Source organism: Calliopsis andreniformis, chromosome 4 (assembly GCF_051401765.1).
Source record: "Calliopsis andreniformis isolate RMS-2024a chromosome 4, iyCalAndr_principal, whole genome shotgun sequence".
NCBI lineage: Eukaryota > Metazoa > Arthropoda > Insecta > Hymenoptera > Andrenidae > Calliopsis > Calliopsis andreniformis.
This window is the reverse complement of record NC_135065.1, coordinates 1,527,787-1,553,545: the sequence shown is the minus strand read 5'-3', so window position 1 is coordinate 1,553,545 and position 25,759 is coordinate 1,527,787. Positions and strand designations below refer to the sequence as shown.

The window sequence follows — 25,759 nt, the reverse complement described above, 5'->3', positions numbered from 1 at the left end:
TCCGCTCTTTGATAATTATTCGTCGACCGTGCACGACGTTAGCTATGACGACATACACGTTACGACGACTGAATATTATTCTTGTGTCAACTTTCTCTGCAATCTTCTTTTATGGTCAATCAGCGGTATGATGTCATTTACCATATTTACTTTTATTTCATGTTAGTGTGGTTCAAGATAAACCAGAATTATCTTGAACGATCTTCATTCTTGAAATTTACTAAAAACATTACAGTAAAAGGTGCAGAGGTCATGGAGAAACGTAGAAACGGAGAAAGCATCGAAAGACAGACAAGCTTTTAATTAGATTCCATTTTTCTAGTTTTGAAAATAGGAAAATTAAATATGAAGTGAAATATGAAAATAGGAATTTAAATAAACATCAGTTTAGTAATAAGTCACGAATAAAATGATATTAAATAACTATTAATGCTGTTTATAGCAATATAAACTCTGTTTATTTTATACTGATTTTATGGTTATGTTGTCAGAGCCAGTAGTGTCAGAATGTTCTTGAAACGCGTAGTAATACTTATCACTAACGTTATTATTTAAAAGTGAGATAAGCAATACGAAATTGAAAATGTGAAGACATGTCGAAAACAGGACAAAATCTTAAATGTTAAAAAATAGTAATATTTTGTTATTACAGATACTAGTAGCACAAAATAATATTTCATACATACTAAATTTCTTACAATCAAGAGTGAGATTATATTTTCTGATTTAATTCGAAATTTTTGCCGATTATTGTATTCTCTAATAAAACAAATTAAATTTGCTTAAAATAGTAAGATTGTTGAGAATGTTAACAAATCTGTTCGATAGATTGATCAACGTTGTGTTCCTAAAGCAGGAAAGACAAAACGTTTACAAAATGCTAATGAACAATGAATGTGAGTGAATGCCCTCCCCTCAATGGAAGCTTCATTAATGTAACGTTTTCATGGTATTAATACGTTATATTAAAATACAGTGAATCGTGTTATACATAAGAATGTCGTGTTTGTGAAAGCGAAAGCCACTCAATAAAGTTAACCCCTGGGTACTCGCTCCACGATTCTTTTTACCCCAACGTTTGCCTCGCCAATGACTTCATTATCCTAACGAGGAGCAGCTGAATAAAAGGGATCTTATACAATCTGAGGGTTAGCGTACTTGAATAATCAGCGCAGGATTCTCAGCGAAGCGAACATGGAACATGGCCAATTTTGTAGAAAGTGAAATAATTAAATGAAATATATTAAGGTCATTGGTAATCGTATTCTGTCATTATCACCAATGACACTTTTATGTTTCACAGTCGTAACATTAAGATTTATGCTATGATAACAATAAATTTTTTATTATCATTTCTGATCAAGAAACTGTTAAACTGGTGAGTTAGCAAGGTCTATAAATTTATATAAGCACAGTATTTTTATTTTTATAGAGAATTTTCCATTAGTGAAATAATCTCGTAAATATAGCAAATTTGTGTAAATGAATAATAATTACAAAAAGATAAATTGACCATAATTTAAAGAAAAAAGATCGTATATTAAAATAATATATAGTACATATAATTCTCTACATATGTATATTAAAAAATAGAGGAACGAAATTTTACAACGAACGAACGAAAATGGAACAGAATAAAACTTTTATAATCAAAAACTAAATTTAATATTCAACGAAAAAGTTAAATATTTTCAGATTTTAATGAACCTGTATTTTTTAAATTCAACGGGGAAATATAACAATTATTTTCTCATTTAACAACACGTCAATCCTTTCTGACTGATGGCCCTGGGAAGCCTTCTTTTCTTTTTTCCTCTCGGTCTTTCCTGTTTCCGCTATGCTATTCCACTCGTTTTTTGGACATCCGCAGATCATATTCGTTACAATTCAATTCGGATAACGTCACTGAAATTTTATATATAAATATATATAAAAATTAAATTTTATACATATATATAAATATAAAATTTAATTTATATATATAATATATATATATATATATATATAATTCTTCTCTATATACATATTATAATTCTCTTTACCGCGCATTTGTAATTATAAAAAAAATAATGACATGAAAAGTAATGAACAATATTTGTAAAACTTAGCTTTTAACCACAGATATCTGTTTATAGTCATTTAGCTTGCGACTCTACTTTCACGATGATACAAGTGGTCTGTAATTAAGAGTCAGTCAGCTGTTCAATTTAAAAAAATATATGTATAATATAGTCACTTCAATTCTTTGAAGTTTCAAAATACCTAAATGTCAATTTCAAACAATAAATATACATGATAAGTTAAAATTTGAAAATTCGTTGAACTGAAATGATCACTTGAAGCAATTTTCATTATATGCAACAAAAAGTAACTACAGTGAATTATCAAAGATTTTTTGTTTGAAGAATGCAACATTTTCTTAAAACGTTAGAAACTTCATCATTATTGGTTGGAAGTAACTCGGCATCACTATCGAAGGTAACATTCGCGAAACTTCAGCGTCAGTTGTAACTTAAACCACGTGCAAATATGTATACAAAATGCATTATCTATGTCACAGTGCTGTGTTTTGATAAATGTGAATACCAGTTATTTTCTAAAAGGAATAATTTCTGTGTTTATTCTACATTCTCAGACAGTCGTCTAGCATTTTCGTAAAGATGAAAATATTTTAAATTATAAAACATTTTGTTTTATAAAAAGTAATCGCCAGAAAATTTACTTGAAAAAACGAAAATCTTAGTGCGATTCACATTTTGATCCACAGAAATTGTTTATATTTATGTTTGAAACAAGACAAAGTACTCTATCTTACCTTTTTTTTTAATTGAAAATTTATTGTTGATGCAATAATTGACATTGTCCAACAATTGTCCTTTAATAAGTTAGGTATTACTGAATTTTATATCTCTTATATTAATTTAAAGCATCATCTGTTTCACTTTTTATTGATAAAAAATGAATCAATCTCAATTCACATCAGAATTTAATTGTACATCAATCAAGAAAATATTAACATTAGGTATAACGATACGGTATTGTCCTAACCAATGATTTATTTTAATATTCCGTCGAATTTCACAATCTGCACCTTTTCGGTATTTTTATTTACCTACTTATAAGCGTAAAGAGGTTCTTTGATAGGCGAAAGTTGTATATTTGGTAAATATTATAGATCAATGAAATATTTAACAAAAAACTTACATAACTTGGTACGTTCACTACTGGCTGTTCTATTCCAACTTTTTTTTTCACGATTTTGTAGTTTTCTTCAAGAATTTTTCAAGCACTGAAGATTGAATCTTATTGCATTTCATGCACTTTTAATTCACCTTTTCTATGGAATTGTTAGATCAAAACACCTATTAATTAACTAATTGTCATGAGAATGATTAATTACCTGTATGTTTCTTATTTATATTCTTAATCCTTGCCTTTTGGCTTCAGACGACTTCCAGTCTTTTCTTTTACATTGTGATATAGTGACTGACTCGGATGTGTGTTGGCAATGCGCAAGAGAAGACAAGATGGCAATACTAATGGTCGTTCTAAAAGATTGTATTGAATAAAGCAATAAATTGTAATTTGTTAAAAAATAGTATAAAACAAAATTGGTATTTCGGACATTAAAGAAAAGAGACAAATCAGAACTTAAACAGTAAATGTCTCCCTTCGCTTCCTATTCTTCTTATCTGCCTCTTCTCTTCACTTTTCCTTTCTTTCACTTTCTTTTCCTGCTTGCTTTTCTTTCTATATTTTTGCATTTTTAGTACTTTTGGTTTTGCTGTTCGTGCTTGCGCTCGTCTTTTATTCCACTTTTTGCCTTTGTTCCCCTTATCTTCCTCGACTTACAGTATTTCTTAAAATACTTACAATAATTACATTCAAACATTTATCAACTTTTGCGCGTTCTAGCATTATTAGGAATAACTTAAAATTCTTACCTTTAATAATGTACATGTACATGTATGAAAAAAATATATTTTTTCATTTCTTCCTATTTTATTTCCATTTCAGTTCCACTAAAATTTTACTTCATTTTTGCTCCTTGAGAAGAAAAACAGCGTGTAGTAATTTGTATTCAGCGATCTTCAATCAAGATAAATACATACTTATATACTATATACAGGGTATTACCGAATAACATGTACAAATGAACAGAACGTGATTCTTTATGAAAGAATAAGAAAAATGTAAAGAATAAAATTGTTTCGTTATCGACTTAGTTTTCAAGGTAATCAAGTTTGAAGATTCGCTTCGTATTATACGCACTTACGGTTAACTTACGATCCATTTAGAGAAGTATGATGTCTACAATGTTTGCAAATAATGTTTACATGATATTTACGAGTTACTGCATTCCGGAAAAAAAAACAGAAGATTTTATTAACTATTTTGCTCTCTGTAATAACGAACGATAGCAGAGTTTCTGTTACAGACTCACAAAGCTCGAATCATGTTAATGTATTCCTGATTCGTGTAACTCGTCATGGTAAATTAACGAAAATTGAGTGTTCACAATGAACCGACGATTCGAATAGCGTACCAAAAATCGACAATCATTGTTTATAAACACAGTGAACATCATACGTCGAAGTTCGCATTATTTCGAAAATGGAAAAATTTCATTCTTTATATTTTTCTTATTCTTTCATGAGGAATCACGGCCTGTCCGCTTATACATGTTATTCAGAAGCACCCTATATAATAAAAACGTATTATAAAGTGTTCAATGACAGGTGTCAGAAATTTTAAGGGGCAATTCTACACGATAAAACATCGTTTGTTGAGAAAACGCCTAAAATATGCGTGAAGTATGTTTGACTTAGAGCTTATTTTACTGCCGAGTTGCATTATTTAGCCAGGTCAAACTCAGTGAAGCCTCGTTCAGATTAGTCAAGTTACTTGAATTCAAGCTACTTGGGTTCAAGTAGCTTAATGTCAAGTTTCTGTTCAAACAAGTCAAGTTACTTGGATTCAAGTGGCTTGAATTCAAGCTGTCATGCAAAAATAATAAAAATGGCGTCGAAAGAGGTGATGCATGCTGGTTATTGGTTATGTATTTTCCAAACGAAACATGCATTTGTGATAACTTTCTTGACATTCACACGTTTGTCGATTTACTTGAAGTTTGCCCTCTAAGGTAAAATCTACATCATTTCAAGGCAAGAACAAGTTGAAAGGACGTCAATTTCAATTGAAGCTTGAAAGGATATTTCATGTCAAGTAATATAACACGCTCACGTTGGTCAAACTGCCCCAAGTCATTTGTATTCAAGCCACTAGAATTCTAGTAACTTGACTAACGTGAACGTGCCTAGGCAAAATAGAAACTTGAAGGAATGTTTCAAGTTAAGTAATACAAGTTCACATTGGTCAAGTTGCTTCAAATTACTTTTATTCAAGCTGCTTGAATTCCAGTAACTTGATTAATCTGAACAAAGCTTGAAGTCAATAGAATGAGTTGGAAGTCAGACATATTTATCGGGAATTTTTGGCGTTTTCTCAACAATTAATTCGAAACGAAGCTTTAAATTCATTTTTATCATTCTTGGTGTTCGTTTTTTTCGGAATGTAAAACCACGGCTTGAAATTTCTAACACCTGTTATCGAAAACCCTCTATATGTATACTAAAACCAGAAAGCAATAAAAAATGTAGGCTCCTTATAGTAAAAATTTAAGGGTATTTTAATTAAATGTTGTACTAAAAACCTGTTTTTTTATACCTATAAAATAAATCATTTCTGAATAAATCATTTTATTCATTGTTATTAGTTGTACTCTTTTGAACTAACTGTCAACTGTAAGTTGATTGTTTAAGCACATAGGTACAACAGTATTAGAAAATTAATTTTCTTTTTTCTTTACATTATCTACATCCTCTTTTAGTATTTGACATATCAGCAGCAGAATGGTTGATTGAACGTCACGAGATAACAGAAATTCTTTTTATTTTGATTTATTTTAGGTCGCATCAACATCATAGGTTATTAGCGACCGCTATGATTTATATAAGTTTATATTATTAGCTTCTTTCTACTTAATTGTATCTGTATCTTATTATAATTACATAAATTGGGAGGTATACATTGTTTGTTTAACTTTACTTAATTCTAAAATTAATTCTGAATGGGAATTTTTGTAGTTTATACCGATCATATTTTGTTTCTTAAATTTATATCAGAAACTAATTGTGTTGTTTGCTTTTTGTTCGTCACACAATGCTAGTTATGAGTTATCAGGAATATTAAATTCAACTCAGCTTAATTGGAACGAGTGGCACTCAATCAAAAGGTGTTTCACCGTGATGGGAATATTACAGTGTGAACATATCTCGGGTTGGTTTTTTGTCATCAGGTACTCATGGGTCAATCTTCAGTGGCGTATATGTAGACGAGTGAAGATTACTTGACTTCTTCTATTTTTGAGCTGAGGTTGAGGGTTTTCAAATATGTTTCCTAATTTCGGTGATTTTTTTGGACTCGATTGAATCTATTTGTTGTTCCAGTATTCCTTGTTCCTTTTTCGTAGGTATCTCTTTATGTCGTTGTGGGTACATGGTAGATTATAGTAAAGACACTTCGTAGCTTCTTTAGCAGCTTCATCTACATGGTCGTGATGGGATCCATACATAAACAACTTCTTTATTCATAGCGGAAATTTCATAGTTTAGATTTATTATGGATTCAATTATTGGATCTTCTGCTGACTATGGTTTAAGGTTATTGAGATTTTGTACAACGCTCATTGAATCCGTAAGTAGGATAAATCTGGAGTTATGAAACGATTTGATTGCTTCCAGAACTTGTTTTATGGCAAAAGCTTCACAAAAGAAGATAGAAGAGAGTCGTGTAGTCTGTATAGTCTTTTAGTATCTGAAATAGTTATGGCGCATCCTTTTCCTTCATTAGTACATGATCCGTCTGTAAAAATTCTTGTATGGTTGAAATATTTATCTTTTATACTGTTGAACAATTGTTGCTATATTATGGGATTTGTACACTTTTGGAATTTATGGAGGCAGGTGTATGTTCCAGTAAGTGGAATTTGTCGTGGATAGTATTTTGGTGTTTGTCTGGTTACTTCAGAAAAAGTAGTATTTATGTCACTCAGATAGGTGTTTAGTCGCAAATAAAACGGTTTGGGAAATGTTTGTCTTTGTTGTAAAGCTTGGTATATCTATTTGAAAAGACATGATAGGTCGAGTTGTACGGAGAGAGGGACATCTTTGCTGCGTAGGAAAAACAGAGTTTTCTTCTTCTTATATATAATGGTTCATTATTTGCTTCTGCAAGGATGCTCATATTAGGACTCGTTCTACATGCTCCTATTGTGTATCTCATCCCTGATGAATGGTCTGGGTTTAACATGTTAGATGTATGGAGCTTACCTGAGTCGTAGATGATGGCTCCATAGTCTAGTTTAACGGATTAAATTGTTATAGGTGTTCATGATTGCGATAACAGAATTTACTTGTTTTATATCAGTGGGTTTGTAAAACGTGATTACTTTCCGCGAATAGCTTTCTTTCGAGGATTGTATCAAGGATGTAACATTTATAAATAATACACGTATACCACGTAAGTTCAGATAAACATGGTATTGACATATATGTACATACAATCTAATTTTAATTTAAAATTGAATTAGATAGGATTTTTCTTTGATGCAATATATGTATACTGATGAATATATGAAACCATTTAAAATCTTGTTAAAATTAAATTAGATTGTCTCTAAAACAGAAACAAAAAGATAATTATAAAAAATGTCTGTTCTAGATATAAATTATTAAGAGCATATCAATATATTTTTTCACTGTTTTTTATTTTAAACAAGAAGATAGCAAGGCTGACATAATTTAGACTGGTTTTAATAATATTTTAACTTTTCTTGAATTAAAGATTTTCAATGAAACTTTTAAAGGATTAATTAAGCAGGTTTACTTACTGGGCTTCTGTAATTATAATCATGCACAAATAAGATCATGCCAATCGTTTCAGATAAATATTTTTAAGTGAAAACTTAATTTTATGTTACTGCTTTTTTCCGAAAATAAAGGAAAAGTTCGTGAGATATTAACATAAGCCTTGTTTTTTTATGTTTCAGGCTTCGATGGATTTGCCGCCAGATAAGGCAAAGCTTTTGAAGCAATACAACAATGAGAAGAAATGGGATATTATCTGCGATCAAGTAAGTCCATAATATACATAATTTGTATTGAATTGGTAAAATAACAACAAATTTATATAATTTTCTTTTTTGAACGCACGTTTATTTTCTATAAAAAGCAGTTTTCTTATTATTTTTGTTACAAAGTTCAAAATCAGTTTTCAAAGTAAATTCTGCGGAGTATCTACTATGCAAATATATTTGTTCATAGATAAGAATTAAATGGTCCTATGAATGTCGTTGCTCATTTTACATTTTTTGTGATTTAAAAATGATGGATAGGTAAATGTAAATGTAAATTTAAATCGCAATGGTCATCATATCAATAATTAAATGCAGCTCTAAATATTAATGTGTTGCAAATAAAATAATCCTTAAAAATATTACTCATAAGACGTAACTATGGATGTCAAAAAATCAATAATATATGTAGATATGATACAAAATATAGTTGCTATAGAAACTACAATGTTTGGGATTCCTACGAAAATTTGTGGCAGTAGGAATGAATAAATAATATGTTTTACGAATTGTACAGGATAATATACTTATTTCATTTAAACACACGTTAAGTATCGTATTGGATAGATTTTCAAAATGATTTGTATTTAGGTAGAAGTACTCCTATATCCCTATGTTGTTGTCAACTTTAGGACATATGATCCTTTAATTATAGATTCTGAAATCAGGTTATATAATTAGAAATATATTTTTATTTTTATTTTTTATAAGACCGTAAAACAATGCAAGATGCCCTTTAACACTCCGTTTACGAAGCGCGTCATTTTGACGCATTTCGAATTTTATCAGGTGTTTTTTTTCTTTTTGTGGCACTTATACCATCTTCTATCCATTCAACGAGATAAATATATATATGGGTCATTCCACGCGAAATCGGGCACGTTTCGGAGCAAGTTCTTGTAATTTGCTCAAATTTGAATACGTTGTAGTCTTTAACGATATTTAAACGTGCCCTAAAGGATTTGTCAAAATTTTGAAAATTGTCGATTTTACAGCTGTTTGAAGTCAAGTGCTACCTTTTTTTTAAAAAATTATAGCTATTGAACTAGTAAGCGGATGGAGATGAGCTTTACGGTGCTTATAGAGAAAACATTGAAGTTTGTAAAAAAAATTATTTCGTTTAAAAAAACTTGTTTTTTAATCATCTTTTTTGCAATTATTTTAAACAAATGCAGGTTTTTTAGATGATGCGATTTTAAAAGTCTGAAAAAAAAGGAGAATATAGTTTGATCCTTCCCCTTGATGGAAAAACTTTCAAAAAGATGGACATTTTAAAATTGGCCCTGTGAAAATTGCCGAAAGTTGACGCTGCGTCGAGTCGCACTGCTGTGGCGGGCGCGTCGTCGCTGGCAGCCTACTCGACTCCAGCGGGCGAACGTGCGTTATTATTTGGAATCAAGGCGACTTCACCCAACATTACTCTACATTATCTCCGAGCATTTGCAAGGTTTAATGCAATCAATAAATATTGGTAACTCAATCTTCGTCTTATTCTTGAAAACATAAATACAATCTCTTAAATCCTAGCTTTCATTTCGAAGATTTTGGTATTAATGCAGAATGACACTTTTTTGCAACTTCACATGGCAAAAATGAATGTGAACTTGTCAATAAGTATCATTGACAAAGAGTGAGTTACCAATATTTGGCGCCTTGATTGCAAATAATAACGCACATTCGTCCGCTGGAGTCGAATAGGCTGCCAGCGACGACGCGCCCGCCACAGCAGTGCGACTCGACGCAGCGTCAACTTTCAGCAATTTTCACAGGGCCAATTTTAAAATGTCCATCTTTTTGAAAGTTTGTCCATCAAGGGGAAGGATCAAACTATATTCTCCTTTTTTTTCAGATTTTTAAAATCGCGCATCATCTTAAAAACCTGCATTTGTTTAAAATAATTGCAAAAAAGATGATTAAAAAACAAGTTTTTTTAAATGAAATAATTTTTTTTAGAAACTTCAATGTTTTCTCTATAAGCACCGTAAAGCTCATCTCCATCCGCTTACTAGTTCAATAGCTATAATTTTTTAAAAAAAAGGTAGCACTTGACTTCAAACAGCTGTAAAATCGACAATTTTCAAAATTTTGACAAATCCTTTAGGGCACGTTTAAATATCGTTAAAGACTACAACATATTCAAATTTGAGCAAATTACAAGAACTTGCTCCGAAACGTGCCCGATTTCGCGTGGAATGACCCATATATATATATAAATAATTATATATATAATTTCTTCTTCTTCTTCTATCTATAGACTTCTATCCATTCAACGAGATAAATATATATATATAAATTCATTTTGTTCAAAACCATCTAATTTTGAAATTCTCTGTGTGGTATACCTATCTCTATGGATATGCATCAATTTGACGCCATAGTAAAATAAGCATTGATGCTAGTGGATTGGCTTCACTTGCTAAAGCCTTACTGCAGTAATAAATCTAAATGAAAGAGTTAATTCTCCAAGAAAGTAACCATCAGAAGTAAAATAAACAATGTGACAAGCGGCGACTTTGAGAATCCGATACCTCACATCTGATAGGAGAGTCCCGACAGCACTTGTTTCTGTAAATATAATAAGCTTAAAATAAATAATTTAATGTTTCATTTCATTTTTTATTTATCAGTTTCATATTTAACTTAATAGCGTATAATTATGTTGTTTTTTGAAGAAAATGTATGGTTTTGCTCGGGCGTCAAATTGATACTTATCTTTAGAGATAGATATATAAAAAACGTACATAAACGAAGTGTTAAAATCCATAGAAAAACATTTAATGACATTTCGAACAATATAGATATATTTTCATACTATTATAAACAGTAGAGGTATCTTGTGTAATCATTTATGGGACCCACCCATTATATCTGCATTTTACATTACAGAATAAATAATTCGTTAAATTGTAACTCATAAAAGTTTCTCGCGAAATTGACGCGATTCTGTCATCATAACCAATTATAAGAATGACGTAATAAACCTTTAACTTGAAGTATGTTTTGTTAATCGGTGCGCTCTGAGATCTTTGTCCGGTTGGTTGGTTACTCATTTAATTCTGCACCCGACAGTGAATGTCAGTGAATGCGGGTCTACGACCCGTACTTTTTTAGAGGTCGTCCTACAATGTTCCTTCAAGTTATTTATTTATTTCACTTTACCAATTACTTGTTTACGTTTCATCAAATTTCATTGGAACCTTTTAATAACAAGTGTTTTAAGACTTTTTGCCAACTCCCTATAGAAAAATTGTCATTTATACCCACAAGATGAATTTGGTACAAAGTTCACTCCCCAGCGAGTAATGATTATTGTACGATTTCAGAATAGTGTTATATAAAATGTACCTAAATGCAAATCATCCATTTTTGATTGCAATTTCTTGTTATAAGAATTCTTATTTACTTCAATAAATAATATAATGAAATATTCTTCGAACAAATTATAAGGGGTTTCCCTACCTGTGACTCCCTTAAAACTAGTGAAAACTTTGAAAATTAATTCTGAAAAAACTAAAAATACGATTTTATTCATTTTTTATGGACACAATTTTGGCCACCTCATTGATCTCATGCAGAAAAACAAACTAGATTGTACTTGCTATGTCGAGACGGAGCCTTTTTGTTACCTTTTTTAATTGATAATAAAAAAATGTTTGAATATTTTTGCGGTACCATCACAAAAATTTGCATTCTTATTGCTTATATTTCGTAAACAGAAAATGATTTTGAGAAAATCATTGATCATACCACAGCAAATGTTATCTGATTTACAAAAAACAAAATTGTCTTTTTAGCCAAATTATGTACACTAGTTCAAATAACGATGTTAGGCGCGAAGTTACACACTTCAACAAATATCAATATTTTTTCATAAAATTTTCAATATGTATTTACTGATATGGATATTAGTAAATTACTAAAAATGAATGAAATCGTATCTGTAGTTTTTCCAGAATTAATTTCTATAGTTTTCACTAGTTTCGAGGGAGTCACAGTAAGGAAACCCCTTAAAAACCACCTATGACGGGGAGAATAAATGGAGAAATACTGCGCCATCTCATATTTTGGAAATTGAAGGCTTCACAGAGAAGTCACATTCAAATCTCAAAAGAACAGAACAAACAGTTATTTATTCTAACAAAATAAAGATTGGATATGCAAAAATTACACTCTACTCTACGTACTAGTCAAACGTTAACCCCCACAATGTGAAGTCTGTAATACTTTAATCACTGTCAAACACCTCATCAGAGATTGCCCTAAATTTGTAATTAACTATCAGAAAAGTCAAATAGAGTTAAATTTCAAAGACAATTTTATCGTCAGCAAGATCTATAACGAGATTTCCTTTCTTCAAAAAACAAAGTTCTTTGACTGATTGACCTAGGCCCCTACACAGTTCCATGTTTTTTCTTCTCTTTTTTGTCATTAATAACCAATATAGGAAATTGACGCGACATTAAACTTTAATTTAGAAAAAAGCAATTTACAAACATTTGAACGTTAAATGTTTGTAATTCAAATATTTAACCCTTATCACTTTAAGTGTGCCTGTCAGGCACTGTCTATAAGCGAGAACGTGAGAAAGTTGGAGTTGCTGGTCGACAGTCGCGCTAACAAGTTAGCGTGATAAGGGTCAATAGTTTCTCCTTAAAAATAGTATTACTTACACAATCAATTATCTATTTGATTAAAGTATCATTTAACTGTTACTTAATTGGTTCATTCTTTGGATAACTTACTTATCATTATTTAAATCAGGGATCGGCAAATTACTGCCTGAGGGCAACATTTGGTTTGCTGCCTGTTTCTGGCTGGTCGATAAATTAAGGGTAATGTTTGTACTTTCAAAATATTAGTAAAAAGAGTTTCATTCATCTTATTAATAAACAGATTACATGCACTTGTAAATATACTTTAATCTCGTTAGTAAAAGATTTATGGAAACAGTTTTTATCTCCTAAGTACCCAGCTACATAAAAATCTCAATATTAGCTCTTGGCTTATAAAGATATCTAATATCTGACCTTTTACAAAAAGAGTTTGCCAGCTATGATTTATATTACCTACGGAAAGCTGCTGCTCGTGTCAAGAGCTTTTGTACACCTGACAAAATGCAAGATGTTCCGTAATATACATATAGGCAACGTAGCAAAAATGGTTTCAATACAGTGTGTTATGAATCGAACGACAAAGTGTATTGTTTAGACCAATGTTTGTTTCAGTTGCCATGTGTTATCGCGTGTTTCCTATTTTTCTTTGATTTTTCTCGCTTTGAATGAAAACAGATAACAAGCGGCGGTATTTGTTGCTATAAACACAGTGAACTTAGAAAAATATTCGGCAACATACGGTGACTTTCTCTAAATACATGGAATAGTAACAAAAAGTTGCCCGTTGTTTAACCTTTGCCTAACGAGTGCTGGGTCATTTTGATCCAGCGTCGGCTTCGCGGCATAATACATAGTTCAAACAGTTGGCCATCCGAAGGTTAAGTAGAATGCAGTTTAAAGGTGGGTCTACATTACATCTTATGTAACAAAGTTACATATGTATAACATCTCTCTTTTATGTTTTCTGAAAGGTTATATAATCTTGTTATATAACATGTAGTATAGACCCACCTTAACACTTCTGATACTGGTAGGTGCATTGTTTATAGTGTACTAAATCCCGTGGAAATGTAAACAGAAAGATAATTCTATCGCTTTGATGTTGAGAATAATAATCTTTAGCGATAGTCGCAACATATTAAAATCTTGTTTTAAAATTACGAGTCTCTTCAACGATAAATGCAGCGTTACTCGCTCAGTTGCAATATTTTGTGAGTTTAGTCCAAGCGTACACGACCGACAATCGTTGACCAGCAATTTTAAAGAGTGAAGGAATTAGAGCCTTGCTCTCTTTTGATGAAACAAACGGATGATTCATGCATGGTAAAGCTGCAGTGGTAAATGTAAACCTGATACTCGTAATATTTTGATTATGATTATTTTACTCACTGGCATACTGAAAATTAATGAAGTGAATTCAACCACTGGTGTAAACTGTACTTCAGAGATCAGGAGATGGTCCCTGGAAATAATGCGGATGTTGTACGTTCTAGAGACCATCTGCTGAGCTCTAAATACTATTTCAGCTTTGATCTTTCATTTTCGCTGTGGATGAATCACCCGCGATGATCACCTAAAGTGAAAAGTTTAAATTCGCGTTACGATAATTGTTGCAGCTATTCAAGGAAGTGTATTCTAAAGCTATGTCTCCACTCAATTAATAACAAAGAACTTTTTCTTGCTATTCCATGTATCTTGAAATATCGCCTTGAAACTGAAACAAAACCAAAATATTTCTTGGATTATGTTAGCTTGAATAATTCAAATTTTCACATAGTCAAAATCGTTTGATATTAAAAAATGGCAATTTAGGTTGCAGTTATAGTGGATGCGTTTTCTGATGAATATGTGATGGCCTCCAAGATCATCAGATTTGTCGGGCTCAGACTTCCTCCTCTACGATTACTTGAAAAAGAATATTTTTGTGAATATACCTACATACATTATACAATACTTAAAAAAATATTTGCGCTGAAATTTTGGGGAATAAGCGCTGAAACTCTAAGAGAGATTATGTAGAATGTCCTCAGAAAATCTCAGATACGTAAGAGTAATGAAATCCGCTATTTAAAAGATATTATTTTCAAAACTTAATGTGAACAACTTGGAAATATTAACGTTTATTTTTTTATTATCAAAATTTATATTTTCCTAGTTTTTGTATACATATATATTCATATGAACAACATATGAACATACTTATACACTACTCTGTATTTATTATGAAAAGAAAGTTATTTATTGAGAAAAAGAGTACTTTTAATAAAAACACATTATTTATTCTTTTTACTTACAACACGAGTTAACTGACTGTATTGACGTCACATGATACAGGATTCTCATAAAATCTGAAGCACATTTTATTCTATATATAGATCCCAGACATTTAATGAGCGACTGCGATATCGTCGAGCAAACGTACTTAGCCATTTGTATGGCTCATGCACGTCTGTGGGGGTCCGCTTAAGTGGATTTAATCTTGAATTAATCGAGGGCGAGCGAAAGTGTCGTCGAACGAGACACTTCTTCTGATCTATGAAGGGCGTAGATTATACTCGTGTTGTAGGTGTATATGAACTTGTCACATGATGTTCTGAAATTGGGAGAAATTAAATTTTACGATCAAATTAATCTTTGAACTGTTAAAATGCCATGTTACAGTTAATGTAATACGCTCAGTGTCGGCAGAATGGTTGAGGAAAGGAGACAGAAAAATATTTAAAAAGTTTAATAGAATTGGTACCTTTATTTGACAAAATATTCCAATTTCAATTTTAACCCTCCGTCTGCAACCCTATTTTTATTGACGCCATCTGCAAACTGGGTCTATACAGTATGTTTTTGTATTTGTATTTTAAAAAATCCAAAGAATTCTTAAATACACCACCAAGTTTCTAAAATATGCAATAGTTTTTATTGCTATATGTTACCCTTAATTATTTTAAACGAAACAGGGGAGAAATTTAGGAACCAAAATGGCTGAATTGTAAATGACTCAAGTTGCAGACGAAATTTTAATCGGTGTCACATTACGTATTTGTATATCTTAATAGATACTTTGACGTGAACACGTTAAACTGTTTTTGTAGTTTTCTTAAATATCTACCAGAAATCCCTCCATAATACAGAACATTTGAACTATAAAAAATATTGTCATTGAATCTTTGCGTATAGAGAAATTTCAAAAGAGGTGAACCACCTGCGTTACTTCTGAAATGCCTACACCTGTAGGTGCCACAACTTTTACCATATTTTTATATGTTGTACTCACAGGTAAAAATTTATCTAATCGCGTCGCATATAAGTAGCACATAAATGTTTTATCTTTTTAATTGCAGTATCGTGAAAAAAGGAGAGTGTTAAAAAAATATGAATACTGATTTTTGCCTATGCGCTTGAATTTTTATATTTCATGCATTTGCTTCGAACTTCTAATCAATTGAAATCAACTACATACATATGTATTTTCAATTTTTGGTTCGGTGCACTTCTTATTTCATCTACTTTTATAGTAACTTTTCCATCGTATGGACAATAAATAATTATGGGTTTACAATTCCTTAGAACCTAAGGAATTATATCTTATCAATATTTTAGTTGCCAGAGCTACCCAAAGTTTGGTCATTTTTTCTGTAATTGTAATTTTATTATTCAACGTCGGTATTGGATCTTTTGGAAAATTCAAGAACTTTCAATCAAATTTGATTTTATCAAGGATAATCGACAAAAAATACATCTTGCTTTAGCACATATTGCCTGCATAGTAACGTAATTATGCAAGTCATTTTGTGTTCAATCATAGTTCGTGAACTTTCTCGTTGAAGATAGTAATCTGTATAATAACGTGTTATTATAATCAACTCTTCATATATTCAATTAAATTACAATTTCTGCGAAGAGCAAATTCGAAATAAAATCTTAACTTTTAGGTCGATTTTGTTAAATACTTTTTTAGAACATCAGTCTGCAATTTTTTATTACAGTTATGTGATTCTTAAATTATTTTAAATGATTAAAGATTCTTAAATAGTAGGGTGTATTACAACGAAAAAGATTCTATAAAATTGCTGAAATAATTAGAAGTTAAGTTAATAATTAGAAATAATTAGATAATCTAGAAGTAGTGTCGTTTAAAATTAGAAATTCTAATCTTAAGTGTAATTAAAATTCTGACGAATCTAGCGTGACAATAGGGTGTTAATGTATCTTTTCTACTACATTTAAATTTCCTCTGCACGATATCTGAGTATGCATTTGTCTATTTCACTATCGCCATCGGTGGGTGTCTTATCTAAACACAAAGAGACGTTTCACGTGAATCGCGCTTCCGCTGGTACTTACGCTTACTAGTTTTCCACCTCAACATTAGAATGATCAATTTAATTATTAAAAATCAACTTATATTGTCTCGTTATAACCTCGTCATAAATTTAAATTTTGTGATGGTGATCATGAAAGTTGTGTAACTCAGGATGCCAAAGAAATTGTGTTTTTCATTTATTTGATATTACATCCTGACATTGTGGAAAAATGATTGCAAGACATGCGTAAAGTAAGCAATGATATGTATTTCTCACTTTCATATAATAAGCCGCAACAGTCAGTAATGGTATAAGTTATTTCATGTACTGGAAAATTATTCTGAATTAGTAGCACAATGTAGTAAACAGTTTAAATTTATAGCTGGAATAAGCAGTAACCAGAAGAATAAAAAATACTGAAGGCAATTTGTTAGCTAATTAAGGATACCGTAGATACGGTTTTTACAAAATGTTTTACAAGAGATCAATGAATAATAAAGTAGAATTTCTTGTTCTACACTACTTACTGAGAAAGAGAGGCTGAAATTATAATATACGATCATAAGGCCAGTGACAAAAGAAAAATATAGACATAATGGATTTAGTACCTTACATTCTGTCAATTTATCAGGAATGTTATTTTCAAATCTTTAAAATATCAGAAACTAAAAATTTTACTGAAATAAAATATTAATACAAAATTGGTTAAGTAAAATTGCAATAACATAAATAAATACTCGTAAATATGTTGGTTTGTGACTTGTGTTATTAATAACCAATTCTGATTATACATACCTACTATTTATTTAAAATTATTTAAATCACTGAAGGGTTTAAAAACCACATTTTCGAGCAAGTTATTCGTAAAATTTTGGAATGTTAAGTAGGTTTCACGTTACTTAATAAAAAAACATCTCACAAGGAAAAATACGTGACTTACACTTACACTACTGTCATAGCGGCACATTTCTTTGGACAACTATCTATTATTTAAAGTACACAACATTTGCTTTCGTACTCTGTATTTATCTCTCTCGCAAGACAAGTATGCACTAATCACTAGAATCATATGCGAATACAGGTATAGTACTCAGAAGCACATACAAAACAGTACATACTGTACCTATTATTAGTAGAGCATCTTCAAGATGATGCATACATAATTTAAGATAATAATGTCTAGTTATTTCTATTATTGTGCCAATGCAGAAGAATATATTCTTACCATAGATATTAAACTTATAATATTCCGAACCATGTTACATACTTTTATTGTTTTAACAATTTTACTATTAATATTGTAAGAATTCTAAACTTGATAAAAGTACAAAAGGAAAATTGATTACTTTTAAATTGTACAACAGTATTTTTCTTAGACTTAATCATGTAGCCAGATTTTACAATTTCATGATAAAAGTTACTCAACGTTATTCACGAAGAAAACAATTGTTGAAAGCGTTTGAGTGGAGGAGTAAAACGGTATAATGCATACTTTTATCGGTTTTGTGTCCCAAAACCATGGAAGAAAACGCTATAAAGGGGTTTCTCAAAGAAGCTTTTTACGGTTTAGGTGGACCGTTCACCTCATTAAACCGACAAGAGGCAAGCAAGTAGGGTGGAACTAGTCTCGAGTGGAAATTATGTACTCTCTTTTCTCCTCGCGAGCTCGGCTATATAGATACAGTAGAAAGTACAAAATGGATTTGACGAGTCGTCCAGATCGAAGGGAACGAAATGTACAGAGGGATTAAGCTTCGAGTTTCAAACTACTTCAGATGTTCAAAAATCCAGAACACGTTTTGAAGTAATTTCAAGCTAAATCAATTTTTGAGGATATGATTAATATTAAGGTAAACATACAGGGTGATTCATAAATGCACGTCCATAGACGTTCATATAGATTCATCTTCATCCCTTCAGGGACTGAATCTACACACTAAAATAAATTAAAAATGTTAGATAAACATAGGTCTGGGTCAAGTTGAATTTGGACTGGCACCTAGGTTAGACCACCTGCGTACCTTGCCATGTCATGTATAAACAATTTGCGGCGTATGAGAGGCAAAATGTGTAGCTTGTACACTAAGGCTCGATGCACATGAGCGATATTTTGACGCACGATCTCATTGTGATCATGTGTCTGTCTTCGTTACTTATAATTGGGAAAATAAAGAAAAACATATGATCGCAACGAAATCTGAAGTGAACTGAAGTTCGTCAAAATATGGCGACCGTGGCGACACTCCTTGATACGAAGTTGCAGTTATTGAAGATTCAAATGTTAAAAGAACGTTATTGTTTTATTAGTTAATAAGGTACAAAATGTTTAATCGATACCGGGAATTCTAGGAAGAAGGATCAAAAGATTTGCATTACCAAGAATTGTTAATCTGCTCCTTATATTTATATTTTACAAAGTTTTTAATAAAGTAGTTGTTTTGAAGAATTAACTTCAGTCTCACATATTCATTGGAGACGCTAGAAATAAATCCCCTAGAGGTCTGCCAAAAAAATATCGCTCGCGTGCATTCGCCGTAAATTAGTTAATGCAATAATCACTATTATACAATACCTCTCGATGTTTAGGTAAACAAACGCAACTAGTTGTTTTAACAACTAAGAATCTAATATTCTCGCATGCGACTGTAAGTTCCCCAGCTTTTTTAAAGTAGGTGGTATGACTTTCAAGTATACATATAGAGAGTACATTTCTTAAGCTACAATTTAGTGCATTTATTTTTAAATTTTTACCGAAAATTGAGATTGGATAAAATATTTTCAATTATGGTGGTCAAGGTGTCTAGATTAGACCATGTGTAGTTGCTTGCATTCGATCAGTTTAGTATAGACAATGGTAGAATGTTACAAAAGTAATATTATTTTGAAAGACAAAAAAAGAAATCTGAGTGATTTTATACTTTATGTGAAGAAACCAAGGAAGAAAATATAAGTGCTCGAAACGTTGCACTTGAACTTATACATCATGTATAGGAGTAGGAGTACACATGCTGACATCTATGTAATATATTTTGTAAACATGTTATTAAGAAAACTTAATCATTTTTACACTTAGTCCTGTTGTTCAATTTAAAAAACCAAAGGTTCATCCTAGAAAACCGATCACTTTAAATAGACTGATGTTGCAAATATAAGAAACTACTTGTCTAACATTTTGTGTTATATTTTAGAAAAAATCAATCACATTATCTTGAAGGCATAAATAGTAACATTTTTTCGGCAATATCTTAAGTACATAAAATATTTTATTACAATTGTAAGTAAAAAGCATTTTAGTGATCCAACGTCAAGTACTTCTTACTCTTCGAGTTATGAAGAATCAGTGATTAGTGCCTCAGCATGTGCTACTGTACACCTCACAGCTAACTTAAACGATGCGGTTTTTTGATCGATTCGATCATTTTACCGAATTGATAATAAAGCAGTGTTCACATGATTCTATATTTTCACTAAGAATTTAACTCTTCCTATTTTCCTTATTTGTTTACACAAAACTGTGTGAACGCTGCTTTTGGATACTACGTTTCGGCAAAATTATCGAATCGATCAAAAAACCGCATCATCTGGACTAACTATTGGTATTGAATTTCTTAATTCTTCTTGTTCTTCATTTCTTTCTTCTTGAATTACTTGCTAAAAAATGTCAGGTGTTCCTTGAATAATCTCAAACTCATGTTAATCCTTTCTGGTAGATTTTGAATATTGTTGACTTGCATTGGGTACACTGTGGATTGTGGATTGTGGATTGAGAAATACTATGAGCCGCAGCTCTAGCTTTCTTCTGCTTATCGTAGAAGTTTCATTAATTTCTTCAAGGATTTCCTCTTCCATCTGAGGGGTAGACTTCTTTTTGACAACCCATGATCGTATACTCGCACTTTAAACATACCCATTTCTCGAAGTCGCCTATAAATCGAAGAAAACATTCTACGGTTCAAAATTCTACGTTATGGAGAGTGTTTTTCATACAACAGACGTGCTTCGTGTTCATTTTCGTTGGCAAGGCCATGCCTGGAATGCATATCAGTGATTTCAACAGAAGTATACACGACCATTTTGTTGTTTTTAGAGACGTACTAGACTTGTGAGATTGAGATACTGACAGCGAATTAGGATTATTTACAAATCTACTACAATGTCGGTAACATTGTTTGTAAACATTAGGTATGAACAAGGTGTAACAAGGCTGCAGTAGAATGTATTGAAACACGAGACGGACACTGATCATTTTCTTTAATTTTTCATAACTCGAATAGTAAGGAATATAGGACTTACATTCATATGACGTTTTTTATTTATTTGAATGTGTAGATTCACCCCCTTAAGTATACATATACATACATTTCGAATTACCCTGTATTTTGTACGTATACGTATGTCTTATTTAACAAAATTTAATTTTAGTAGTTCAAGTATACTATTTATTTTATACTACCTACTATGATTTTAAAATTTTACATGTATGTTATAATCAGACATAAATTGAAGAATGAAAACAAAAAAAGCTGTAAGTACCAAAATTAAAATTGTGAGGAAAAAACTTACTAATATTGGCCTTCGTATAAACATCCGTTTTATGGAAAAAATACAATTTTTTTTTAATCGTTCTTAGAGCCACTTTTATTTCCACTTTTTAATTGTTTACACCACGCAGAAGAATATTAACTCAGAAAGCTTCTAGTACACTGTGGATGTTTATGTAAATTCTTATTTTCATAGACACAATTAAAGTGATGAGTTGAGGAACAGTACAAGTTCAATACTAACCATTTCCAGAAAATCTCAAAACTGTATCTCAACCTCAGAGCCAGATTCACTTAGAGAAGCAGAATCTGATTAAAGACTTCTTTCACCCTCCAAACATTATAAACTGTATTTAACTTTCGACATTTTCTATACTTTTTCATATTATATGGATTTTCTATATTTTTGCGTATTGAAACTTCCCATAAATCCATAAAAATTTGCAGTCTAGTTTCCAGCATTCAGAAGGTTGTTAAAAGTACAAGCTGTGCATTCAAAATGTTCGACTGAAAAAGAGATCTATGGGTAGACTGCGCAAAGTGTCAAATTCGAACAGACACGCACACGTGTACACATGCACAGTTGCACCGGTGTGCCAGGGATGCTGTGCATTTTTTTGTGGCCCATTTTCTTGTATCGTATAATAGCACGGCTTGCGTTACATCCGTGTCGAGTTACCCACATGCCCTACAGGCCTGTTCAAAAATCGAGGCGGCCCACCGATGACCCCGAAGAGAAGAAAAGAGACGGGATGCAATCCTTTCGCATTAGATATCCTATTTCGCGAATAGATATATTACATACAGTCGATTCTTTTGATTCTAGCCGTACAGGCACAAATACAATGGCAATTTAACTCATCCCATACGATTGTCGAGGTATTTCATTAAAAGTGATGAATCTTTGAATTTAAATAAAACAAGTTGTGTGTAAAGTATCGTGAAAATCTTTATTTAAATTTAGTGTACATTCAGTGCCATTAAGCGTGGAAAACAATATCGCTTAAATGTCCTTCACAGCTTCGTTTGGTACCATCTTAGAAGAAACATAATTTTTTATGACACTCTTGCATGACATAAATTGGCCTCCGAGGTCGTGTGATTTAACTTCTTCAAATATTTTTTGTGGGTCTACGTTAAATCTCATGTCTATATCAATAAACCGAGAATAATTGAGGATGTTAAAGACTACGTTACTTGTTATTAGTGAAATTGGTGAAATAGAGCCTCAATTCTCTGTGGACGAAACTGTGGTAGACATTTAAGCAATATTGTTTTCCATGTTTAATGGCAATAAAAGTACATTAAATTTAAATACAATTTTCACAGTACTTTTCAAATTTAAATAAAATAAGTTGTATGTAGAGTTATCACTCTTAATGAAAGACCCTATAGTTCTACAGCTACAGCTAGCAACCTATTAAGGTCCCAAGTTGCATAAACACACACTATTTTTTTTTTTAGTAAATTTACATGATTGATTTTTGTTTCTTCGTGCTATCATTATGGAAGGGAATTGCATAAATTAGCTTAATATTTTTTTTTCTTACTATTTCTTCTTTCTGACTTAGATTCTACAATATTTTGAAAATAGAAAAAATTAAAGTGTTTATAACTCTTAGATGTACACCAGCTTTTGTAAGTCCTAAACCTTTTGTGTGGATCTTTTTTATTTAGTGGGTGCCTGTATAGTTATGTCTATAGTTATATTATCTATAGTTATATTATTGTCTATAGTTATATTATAGTTATAAACCAGTGTGGAATTACTATAGTTATATTATAGTTATATTATTGTCTATAGTTATATTATCAAATATTTGTTTTCTCTCAATAAAATAATATATAAGTGTATAATATATAGGATTTGTATGCGTTTTTTAATAATATTGCGCTTACGCAGCTTTGGGCTTTAAATGTGTTAAGCTGAATATAGTACAAAAGCAGTATTTCAGAAGATTATCAAACTGTGGCATTTAGTGCCGTATCATGATTTAATCGGATTGTGTTAATCACATTATTATACAAACAATTTTCTACATGATAGAGTGGATCAATATAACAACTGAATTTCGTCAGGACTGTTTGATATACAATAAAAATAAAGAAATATCTAAGTGTTTCAATTCATGATTATCATAATGTATGTAAAGGAAGTGTATAAATAAGAATTGCTTCAAATTGTTTCGTAAATTACAAATAAACGATGCGGAGGTAAAACAAAAATAATGAGAATTTTGTTACTTTTATACTTTATACAGTGAAAGTATTGATATAAAATCAGTATCATTAGGTTTTAATTTACCTATGCAATTAAAAACTGAAATAAATTACCACTGTGTGGGTTATTAATCTATTTCAGTTAGATTCTGTAGAATTTGTTTCTGTACCCTTTAAACACTATAAATATTCTACATAATTGCAAAACCGTTACATAAATAATCCTACGTCAAACATTTGAATTCCCCAATTTAAATAATACAGTACCTGATCAAAATTTGAAAAACAATACCACAATGTTACAATAAATTTACAAAAAGTCGAAAGGTTAAATCGCTCAAATGAAACATAGTGAAACTCAGAATTATTTTACATACCTACATGAAATGATAATGATGTTAAACTCCATAAAGTGTATAATTATAGAATGAATCTGGCAGTTCTTACCATTAACAGTAATTACAAAAAGCTCATCAACTTCGAAGTAAGACGGGGTTTCGAAGAGGAACACAAATAAGTAATGAAGATCCTTTGAAACTGGCCTAAAAACGTAGATACGAGATGAAAGTATGTACGAAGAGAGCGTGAGCCCACACGCGTGAAATTACCCAAATTAGTGGCGCAGGCAGACACGCACTCGCACATCTACGTATTTAGGAAACCGTGGGATATTGTTCTACACCGTACGAATGAACAAAATTGCGGGAACCTCACCCATTAAAACCAGTGTGGAATTACACGCTTGCCGATTATGAAGGCATTCGTTGAAACCCACTAAAGTCTAGATACTCATCGCTTCAATGAATTCTTTCTTTTCATGTCGAACCTCGGTAACTCGAATTTCGAGGAAATAGGTAAAATGTTCCAGTGGGAGGTTTCGTCTTATCGAAGTTTTCGAGTAAAAGAGATTTAATAGACAAAAGTTCGTTATATAGAAAGCTTGAACAAAAGTTAATATCTTTTAATTGCAAAGACGAATATTACACTAATTTATGATATATGGTGTTGCTGTGTTAACACATTGTTGTTTAATAATATTGTCCACTATGACCAAGGTAGAGGACATCTACGAGTTTCTCAATGTTCTTATATCTTTTTATGGAAATACTTAAAACGTGAACTGTTCGAAAATTCAAAGATAGGGATACGGCAGGTATCATCTTATATTTCCAGGCATTTGAAATAGTTGAAAGAGAGGAGACAATATCGAATAATTCGTCAAACCTAGTCAAGTTACTTGAATTCAAGTGGCTTGAATGCAAGTGATTTGTGGTAATTTGACCAATGTGAACGTTTTATTATACTTGCCTTGAAATATCCTTTCATGCTTTAAGTGAAGTTGAGGTCCTTTCAGCTTTATCTTGCCTTGAAGTACACATTAATTAATGTATACTGTACGTTACTACTACCGTGAATTACATGACGTATACTGTACCCTAAAAGGCAAATTTCAAGCAAGTCGACAAATATGTAAATGTCAAGAAGGCTGTCAAAAGTGCATGTCTGGTTTGAAAAATACGTAATAAAATAACCAGCATGCACTATGCCATTTTTATTATTTTTGTATGATAGCCAGCATTCAAGTTATTTTCGAATTCGAACCACTTGAATCCAAGTAACTTGACTTATGCGAACACAAGTTTGACATCAAGTTACTTGAATGCAAGTTGCCTGTATTAGTGGAATATATTACACATATGTATGCTAGACTACTATAAAAAGCATGCTTCATAATTTCAGGTTCCAAAAAGTAAGGTTTTATAGATCTTCGTTGGGTTTTATAGATCTTGAAGTTTAAAGACGAAAATGAGAAAGATAAGAATATGACCATTAAGAAAAGAAAGATATAGAATTTCGAAACGTGAAATTCCCATTCATGCCTTTAATGAT

The 25,759-nt window shown here is 31.3% G+C and overlaps 1 protein-coding gene across 2 annotated transcripts in view; it reads left to right on the top strand.

The window, feature by feature from the left end:
• Positions 1-25,759, top strand: part of Frl (formin-like protein) — an 81,793-nt gene that overhangs the window by 41,022 nt on the left and 15,012 nt on the right. For both annotated transcript variants that reach the window (XM_076376571.1, XM_076376570.1), the window contains exon 2: positions 8,111-8,194. In XM_076376571.1, coding sequence (XP_076232686.1) covers positions 8,111-8,194 — 84 coding nt within the window. The remainder of the gene's footprint in view (positions 1-8,110; positions 8,195-25,759) is intronic.